The sequence below is a fragment of the Chenopodium quinoa genome, unplaced genomic scaffold, assembly GCF_001683475.1.
Source record: "Chenopodium quinoa cultivar QQ74 unplaced genomic scaffold, ASM168347v1, whole genome shotgun sequence".
Classification (NCBI taxonomy): domain Eukaryota; kingdom Viridiplantae; phylum Streptophyta; class Magnoliopsida; order Caryophyllales; family Amaranthaceae; genus Chenopodium; species Chenopodium quinoa.
Genome location: NW_018745684.1, coordinates 147,791 through 157,634, shown reverse-complemented (window position 1 = coordinate 157,634; position 9,844 = coordinate 147,791). Strand labels below are relative to the sequence as shown.

Sequence of the window (9,844 nt, the reverse complement as noted above, 5' to 3'; positions counted from 1 at the left end):
CATGAAATCTATTGTGAATAGAATTAAGCCTATGATGCCTCACCTTACTTCTTGTACACAAACTAGCTTTGTTCCGGGAAGACAAATAACCGATAACATTGTTATTATTCAAGAAGTAATTCATACTATGAGAAACAAGAAAGGCAATACGGGGTTCATGGCTATCAAAATTGATTTTGAGAAAGCGTATGATCGACTTCGATGGGATTTTATACGGGATACTTTAATGGAGATACGTTTCCCTATTTTGCTAGTTGATGTTAAAATGGAGTGCATTACAACTTCTTCTATGCGTGTATTGTGGAATGGTGAACCAACCCAGGCCTTTTCCCCTAAGTGTGGCATTCGGCAAAGCGATCCTCTATCACCGAACATCTTTGTATTATGTATGGAACGCCTTAACCAACTGGTTGAAGAGTCGGTCATACTTAATATGTGGAAACCTATAAGAGCCAGTAGGGATGGTCCAAAGCTTACTAACTTGGCTTTTGCAGACGATATAATATTATTTGCTGAAGCAACTTATGAGCAAGCTAATTGGGTGAAGCACTGTCTGGAAAAATTTTGTGCAGCTTCAGGGCAAAAGATCAGCTATCAAAAGTCCAGAATTTATTTTTCTGGGAATACGAGTGAAACTCAAAGGCAGGAAGTTACTAACTTCTTGGGGATTGAAGAAACTGCAGACTTAGGAACGTATTTGGGCATGCCTACTATGACGAGTAGGGTAACTCGTGATACCTTTGGCTATCTGTGTGAGAAGATAGATCGTAGGTTATCGGGGTGGAAAACAAAATACTTGTCACTTGCGGGGAGAATCACTCTAGCAAAATCAACAATTACCACTATGGCTTCCTATGCTATGCAAACTGCCAGAATACCAAGAACAATATGTGATGATATTGATAAGAGAACAAGAAGATTCATTTGGGGAGGAGACGAGGAAAAACGCAAGATTCACTTAATTTTATGGGAAAATCTGGAAAAACCGAAGGAGTTGGGAGGGCTTAGCTTACGTTCACCTAGACAGGCCAATATAGCTTTCCTAACTAAACCTGGGTGGAGAATTCTTACGGAACCAAATGCATTATGGGCCAGAGTTCTTAGGAGTAAGTACTGCAAAGGGAGATGTGATGTGGATATGTTTGAACCAAAGACAAACATGTCCAATGTATGGAAGAGAATTACAGATAGTGCAAATATTAGTTCGCGGGGGGCTAGGATTGTAATCAGTGATGGTACTACAACCTTATTCTGGGATCATAGATGGGCTTGTTCGAATACTCTTAGGGAGATGGCTGTTGCAAACATTCCTTTAGACATTAAAGGTGCGACTGTGGCTGAAATGTGGGATGAAGAATTAGGATGGAAATGGGCTGCTTTTGCGGACTTATTACCGCAGAATATGTTAAGAGAAATTGAGGCTCATCCCCTCATTATTAACCCAGAGAGGGGTGATCTTATATACTGGAATAATGGAGGCAAAGGCAAATTTTCTATCGAATTAGCCTTGCAAATAATTAGACAGGATAATGAAGAGCTTGAAGATGGTTCATGGAACCTAGTATGGAAATTGAGGGTCCAACAACGCATTCGAGTATTCTTATCGCTGGTTCTCCATAACAGAGTACTGTGCAACGCCAATAGGTACAAACAGTCACTGACAGAAGACCCTTGCTGTAAGCTGTGCCTGAATGTCGAAGAAAATACAATCCATATCCTTAAAAGATTGTAAAGCAGCGAGAGAAGTGTGGCGTCAAGTGGGAGGACGTGCAAACGCTCCTGATTTCCGAAATGGCTCTCTCTAACAATGGGCGATTCGAAACATCAAGGTACAAAGGCGCAATGATCTATCTCCTGAAATCTGGTTTTGTGGGGGATGGTGAGACTGGAATTGCAGGGAAAATATCAGTTAGAAGAGAAAGATTCATTAAATAGATGGCACCTCCTTCTGGATGGATGTCATTAAACTCGGATGGGGTTGTTAAAGGGTCTCCTGGTCCTGCAGGGGGAGGGGGGGATCATACGTGACAACATTGGCAGAATGCAGTATGCTTACTCTTTAAAGCTTGGTCACTGTATGGCCTTTAAAGCTGAAGTTCTTGCTGTGGAGTACGGGTTGGAACTAGCACATCGAATGGGGATTAAGAATTTGCAGGTCCAAGTCGATAATCAAGCTTTATCTCACATTCTCAAAAGCTTGGATGACTATAATGGAGAGTGTATTCATGACATTCTTCACTGCAAAAGCCTAATAGTGAAGATGAAATGTGAAGTTAAAGTCATACATATTTATCGTGAAGCAAACCAAGCTGCAGATTGGCTCGCCAATCAAGGAGTTTTACAAAACAACAAGTTTGAGTTGATTCAGGTCCCGTCTTTTGCTCTTGGTCGTATTTTGCACAATGATGTGGTTGGTGTGGCGGTGCCACACTTAGTGCCGCATTAGTTTTCTTTTTCTTATTGTTTTTCCGAGGCCTAGCCCCTCGTGTGCACCCAAAAAAAAAAAAAAAAAATGAAACATTAATAACTATGTTTGATTTTATTATTTATAGGTACTCCGTATAAAACACTAATATCGGTCAAAGTTATGTATGTGCATAGTACGTGTATCGGTACCCTTTGTCCATGTATCTGTATCTTATGAGCACATTGTCACATCGACTAAACTCCCTCCTTTGGTAGTACGGTGAAAATCCTTTAACAAAAAGGTAAACCTGATATAAATCATACTGGGCCTATCCGGCTTATCTCAGTCCAAATATTACAATAGAATTGGGCCTATGATTTTTCTTATACTCTTTTTGACAAACTTTGCCCAAATTTTTTTAAGTACGTTTTTTTTTTTCTTTTCTTGGCTTTTACAATTTTCACTCTCTGGGCTGAAGTAACCGGCGAAACTTTTCCGGCTAAAAAATGAGAATCGTTACCGCAGCGCTCAACTGCCGACGGCGACTCATTTCCACCGCCGTCTCTTCAACTTCAAATTATTTCCGGCACTTTTCTTCTTCATCCTCCGGTAACCTTCCTCTTTTCTACATTTTATTTGGAAAATGCTGCTTGTTCTGTAAATTTGTCTCATCACTTTTATTTCAATTTTAAATAATGCAAAGTTTGATTAGTTCAATAAGTATGCTTGATGGTTAGATTTGGTTACTTATTGTAAATTTGGATGAAATATCTTCAAAATTAATATTTGGAGAAGTTTTAGGGTTAACATGTTTGCATTGTTGTGGATAATCAATTGAGCTCTTGAAACTATAATCACCTATGCGGCGGGTATACGAGTACTATTTTAGGATGTTCGAAAGAGTTTCCATTGATAACCAAACTGAAATAGAGTTCTGGGAGGATTATTCTTATGGTACAACTATTATACGGGAATCTCAATGAAATAATGAGCTTAATTAATGTGAGAGGCTTGAGTCCAATGTGACAAATACTACTGTATTTTAAATGAAGGTTGTAGAACATAATTATGAATGTTACATCTAAGGGCCGGTCCTGTATCTTTGATGCTAGGAACTCGTCCAGGCCTACTGTTAAGGCATGAGCATATTTTGTATAACTTTAGAAGAAAGTGGAAAGTTATTTTTGGACATCCACAATTTAGAAATGAATAGGATCACTCCTTTGCTTAATTGGCGGCTTATATTAGCATGCCATTGAGTTAAACTAAGCCAGATCTCCTGGGTCTGTTTAGCCATGAGCCATTTGAAATCCTTGTCGCTGGATGCTAGTGATGTGAATGTCTCTCATTTATCTTGATATACCCTTTGATGTACAGAACACATATCATTTATCAAAGATGTAGCCGCAACTTGCATTCCTGAGCACTTGCCCAATTTACTGAATATGCTTCAGACAAGAGGTAGCCATGTTCTGTGATTTGATTCTTGAATATTTTAGATATGTATCATAATCTTAGCCATTTAACATATCTCCAAATAGTCACGTTGCTGTCCATTTATGAATAATATTAATCTTTCTGCTTTTTTATAGGGGATTCCATTATTTCACCCGGAGACAAGCATGGTATTTTCCCCCTTGCAATACCTTTGTCGAAAAACAGCTCAGGTATAGGCAATGTATCCAGATTTTGCCATTTATTAGGGAACTTAAACTGACTACGGATTACCTCCATACATGATTTTTGGTTGGCAGGTGTTATGATTTCTCTGTTACGGTGGCCAACAGCACCATCGGGGTAAATTTCTTTTAGGGCTCTGTCTTTCTTTTTATCTGCCCTTTGGCATTTCCCATGGTTATGCATCCTTATATATTTCTGTGCTTCTAGGATAGATATGCCGGTTGTGCAAGTCCATAAGCATGGTGTGTTTCCATTAGCCAAGAACGTAAGTGGAGAAAGCATGATTTTGGTTCAATGACATAATTGGACTTTTAGAGCCACAACCAATCTGCTTGTAAAACTATATTGTTTATACCTCTTTAAATTGCTGCTCCTTTGATGATTCAGGTTGACCAGTATCTTCATAGAATGTTGGTTGAACAAGATTCCACTAGCCTTAAGGATAGAAACAGAGAGCTATTAAATGTTTCGGCTAATGCTGGAGAACTGTACACAGAGAGGAGCTTCATAGATACACAATTGCCAGACTTAGATACCTATCTTTTAAGGAAGGTAATGTAACGATCATAGTTCTATGTACATTATGGCATATTCAACTTCCTGGTTGAAGCATTTTTTTCTCAGGTTGGTGTGTTTCCTGATGTTTTAGAACGCAAAATTGACCATGAACTTGAGAAAGGGAACCATGTAAGATCCTCATACTGGACTTGGCTTTACAATGTTAAAATTTTTCTTGGGTAGAATTATTTCCTATATTCTTTAATATATATCTTCACATATTCTTGTGCAAGGTTTCAGCTTTAGTAACAGGGGAGTTTTATGCAAAGAAGCAGCACTTTCCTGGCTTTGGACGGCCTGTTGCATTTAATGCACAAATTTTGCTCAAGTTTGTTTCATATGTCCCTAAATACTATTAAATATAGTATTTTATGTTAAGAACATGCCTTGTTATTTTGTTCAAAAATTATATCCTTATTGTTACAGGGTTGGACGTGATTCAGAAGCTAAAGATGCTGCAAGGAGTGCGCTAAAATCACCCTGGTGGACTTTGGGATACAAATACCAGGTATACAATATGTTCTTCTTTGCATGATCTGTTTCTTTTTCTAAAGGACATAATCTGATTTACAAGGCTGCTGTAACAGGAAGTTGCTGAAATAGCAAAATGGAAGGACGAGCAAATTTGTTATGTTAAGAAAAAGTTGACAGAAGAAGGAAAGCGACAGGATCTGAACAGGGGAAAGGAGCTTGCTCAGGTTTTGTATAGCCTTCTGCTCTCTTGTTTGCTCAGGGGAATTTATGTGCATGTGATATGTGTTGAAATTGTGCTGTTTGAATATTAAATCTGCAGATTGCATTGGATCAAGCTGCATTTTTGCTAGATTTGGCTTCTGTCGAGGGTTGTTGGGATGACTTTGTGGATCGCATTAGTGAATGCTACAAAGAGGCTGGTCTCCACGAATTGGCGAGATTTATATCCTTTAAAGGCTAAATTTGAAGTGCAAATGTCTTCGCCTCCCTGATCAGAATCATCTGAGAAGCTTGTAGGCTCAGAACAGTGTAAATCCACTTGGTATCAACAATTTTGCATCATCATTCTTCAACTTAGTTTGACATGGTGTAACCTATGTTATTCAGACTCTTCATTTTACCTCGATCTATGTGATGGATCCTTGACGCTCGGACATATATAGGACACTTCAACCCTTCATTTGGGGTTAAAATCATTGATTTTTTCACAAAATAGATGTGTGACAATTGGAGATGTATCCGTGTCGGGCAAGAGTACCCGTGTCCTAAATCCTAATAACATAGGGTGTAGCTTTGTCTGCAACTGCAATAATAGAACATAGAACTCGTGGAAGTGGTTGTCTCATTCATGTAGAATTGTAATGGAAAATATTTTATGTTGTTCAGTTGTTGGCTTTGGTGATAAATACTCGGACAAAACATTTTGCTTCAAAGCAGTGATTTCACACGGCATTTCAATTTTTTTAACAGCCTAGATCCAAAATTGAAATTATCACTAGCTCAAATATTGGTACTGCATACAAGTCATATTTGGGCATGATGGTGTTAATGTTGAAATTCCTGATAGTTGTCTTAGTTTAGCTTATTCTTCTTGAAATCATAGATGCTTATAAGTTGAAGTGCTTTTTTATGCCAATCACTGCGGCTACTTGATCAATTAGTTGTACTGTAACATACTTGTGTCTTTACCTAAAGTTGGGTTGTTAAATCAGACTCTAAAAATGCCGCTTTCAAGTATCAACATCCATATAAAGGCATCCAAGATGGGACATGAATTTGTCGAGGTATTATTAACTAGTAAAGGGCTGGGCTACGTATGACTTTTGTTGGTGTAACGAGAACCACAAGGCCAATGATGTAGAATGGAGTCGATCCTAGGTCTCGGGTACCACCCTCCAAGACTTGAACAACTAAGCTAGTTGACATCCACGACTACATATGACTAAGAAGTAGGAAAGCAACAACTTACCCAGACATGTAATATGAATTGGAACCACTTTGCGGCTTAGCACAAGTGAAAGTCTCCTTCCAAAACCATTGTTGCGTTTACCTTGACTACTGCGTAGCTAAAGGTTAATAAAAGCATATCATTTTTATTTGAAACTAATACATGGTGCGTAAATTGAGAAAGGAAGGTAGTAGACTAATAGAGTGTATTTAGATTTAAAATGTTATCTCTCTCGATTGTCTTTCCTTATCAAATCATGGTTATGTAATACTTGCGAGTTGTGAGCAATTATGTTTCCTTTAATTCAATTGTTGTATTGCACATTAAGACCCCTTTTTTTGAACTGATTTGAGCTGAACTTAACTAAACTACATAGAAGTTTAAAAGAACGGAGCCTAAGGTTAAGTGTTGCTCCTTTGATAATCAATATGAAATAATTCAACTACATATAACACAAGTTGACAAGTTGCATGTGTTAGACCTTGGCTAGTGCATAACCTACATCTTAGTCTTTTTATGTTTCATAGTAGGAGTACTTCATTATTATTCCAAACATCATTTCATAATGATAAAGTCTTTCGTACTTCGTATTAGAATGTTACTCCTTAATTGTAGTACTCCTTTAATTTTCAACATGGGGGGAAGAGTTCAACATTAGGTAGAGGAAAAAAGAAGAGAGAAGTAAAAATAAAGATTCGTCTATGTAATAACAAGCATTAACTAAAGCAACAAGTATTACTCGTAAAAAATAAGAGTACACTTGTAAAAAGTACTTCATCTGTTTATAAATATTTGCTCCACTTTTCATTTTTGGTGATTTTTAAATACTTGTTACATTTTCTTATTTGAAAAGGTTTTATAATATTTAATTTATTTTTCTCAACTAATGGGACCTAGAAAATTATATTTTATTACCTTTAGATTCTCTCTCCTTCTATTTACTTTCCACTAACTCCACTAAGTCCATATTTTATTACTTTCTCCAATTTTTCCTAAACTCTGCGTATGGAGAAATGGAGTAGATATTTAAAAACGGAGGGAGTATTCAGTATTTGCATTGTGAAAGCTGAAAGTAAGATATTGTATATGTTTTGTAAAATAAATACTATATGTTGTAATATTTGTGAAACTCTGTGGAAATAAACGTTGAAGTCCTTACTAATTATCGTTTATACGAAGTTTTAGAGTTTTGGCGTTTTCTGCACACAGTAGCTTTCTTAATCAATTATCATTATATTCTGCAGTCTGCACATCCCCACCAAAATTGTTAGTGCCAAAACAAAATCTTTCCAATAGTAGTTTGCCTAAAAAATGTCAAACATTGCCACATGAAGAAAGTAAGTATCCCTTTTAGTCATATCTTTCTGTGCGGAGGATAGTGTGAGGCTGAGAGAAAATGGAGAAAAGGAAGTTAAGGGAAAAAGACAATTTTTTTCACAGTTTTGCTAATTGTTTGATTTCAAACATTAATGATTGAGCAAATCTTAGTCGTGATTGTCTAACTCATGCTTATAGGAGAAACATTTTGAAAATAATCGCGAAAATTAATGTGCCATTCTTAATATTACCTCCATTTCAAGTTAGTTGCAACTTTAAGCTCGACGCGAATTTTAATACAAAATTTCATAATGGCTTATCAATGAATTAAATAATAGTAAATTAAGGGTAGGAGAGAGAAAGAGAAGGTAATTAATAAATTGAACACCACCACCAACAACAGCTACACCGCAATCATCGCCCAACAGCAGCCACACCGTAACCATCGCCTAACAGCAGCCACTCCGAAACCACCCACCTCACAGCCTGAACCACCCAGGAACCACCCACACACACACCGAACAACCCTAAAACCACAACCTCTCAGCCCAAAACCACCACCACTCAAACCGACCACCCAGCAACCACCCACAAGAGCCCCTCTCAACCCTAAAACCACCACCTCTCAGCCCGAAACCACAACCTCTCAGGCCGACCACCCAGAAACCACCCACAAGCACCCCTCTCAACCCTAAAATCAGCACCTCTCAACCCAAACCACACGTAAACCACCCCTCTCAACTTGATTTTAAAAAAAATTAAAAATCAGATTTAAACGACCTTGAGCACCACTAAAATCAGATCTAAACAATTTTTTCTATAAAAAGTAAAATAAAAAGAAAGTGAGAAAGGAACACTAGAGAAGGAGGCGGCGACTTTGAATATGGTGATGAGCAGCGACGACGTTGACGGCGGTGGTTAGATGCGGCAACGATGTTGACGGTGGTGGTTAGATGCGGCGATGACGTTGAGAAGGTGGTGTCCAAACCACCTCGAGGCACTCCAAAACCATCCCAAACTAGCCCACCCATCTCTCAAAGCATCAGATCTAAGTAATTTTAATTTTTTTGTAAAGAAAAAAAAGAAGAAGAAGAAGAAGCTAAGAGAGAGAAAGAAAAGAACACCAGGGGAAGAGGCAGCGACTTTGAAGGTGGTGATGAGCAGCGGCGTTGAAGGTGGTGGTTTGAGGTAACGACGAAGTGGTGGTCTGATTATTTTGTGGGAGATGATGATGAATGTCATGGATCTGAATGATTTTTTGAATTGATTGTTGATTTAATTGGGTGACAATGCTATGTTAATTAAGTCAGATAATTTAATGAAATCTGATTTGGGTAACTAATTGTGTTTGTGAAATATTTAGTAAGGGTATTTTTGTACTTTCATTTTAAAAAACTTACTGAAAAGGAAAAAAAAAATTGAAAGTTGCAACTAATGTGTAGCAACCTTTTTTGGCAAAATTTGCAACTAATATGTAATAGAGGTTGTAATAAAATTGAGTTGCATCTTTATGATCTCGCAATAAGCTATTTGATGATTTTCCTTGTAAAAATATGATATACTCATTATGTCTCATAATATAGTTCTCAATTCTATATGCACTATGTTTAAGATGTACCTTTAACCATCTATATCTTTAATTGCATATTAACAAAAATTATTAAAAAAAAAATGATGTTATAAAATTACATATTAAGACGAATTTAACAATATTTCATATGACCCTATTCTTTGCATATATGTCAATGAGAAGCATGGCTCAAAATTTAAATGAACTGATAACTATATTGTGGGACGGATAGAGTATGACTTATATGAGATCCCGTGGTGCACGATGAGTTGAAAAGACCACACACATAAAATTATACAGTACATAGGCATATTCAGCATAATATGACTGGGGTTCATGAGAATCATGACCCAGCTAAATTGAGGGAATATATAATTTATATATACCGGCG

At 37.3% G+C, this 9,844-nt stretch overlaps 1 protein-coding gene across 1 annotated transcript; it reads left to right on the top strand.

Annotated features, from left to right (window-relative positions):
• Window positions 1–2,733: 2,733 nt before the first annotated feature.
• On the top strand, window positions 2,734–6,085 carry LOC110718085. Its single transcript, XM_021896886.1, has 11 exons — window positions 2,734–3,016; window positions 3,785–3,868; window positions 4,000–4,074; window positions 4,162–4,204; window positions 4,295–4,352; window positions 4,475–4,639; window positions 4,712–4,774; window positions 4,879–4,973; window positions 5,072–5,153; window positions 5,233–5,343; window positions 5,439–6,085. Exons 1-11 carry the CDS (start codon window positions 2,914–2,916, stop codon window positions 5,577–5,579), a joined length of 1,020 nt encoding a protein of 339 aa, XP_021752578.1. The 5' UTR covers window positions 2,734–2,913; the 3' UTR covers window positions 5,580–6,085.
• Window positions 6,086–9,844: the final 3,759 nt, after the last annotated feature.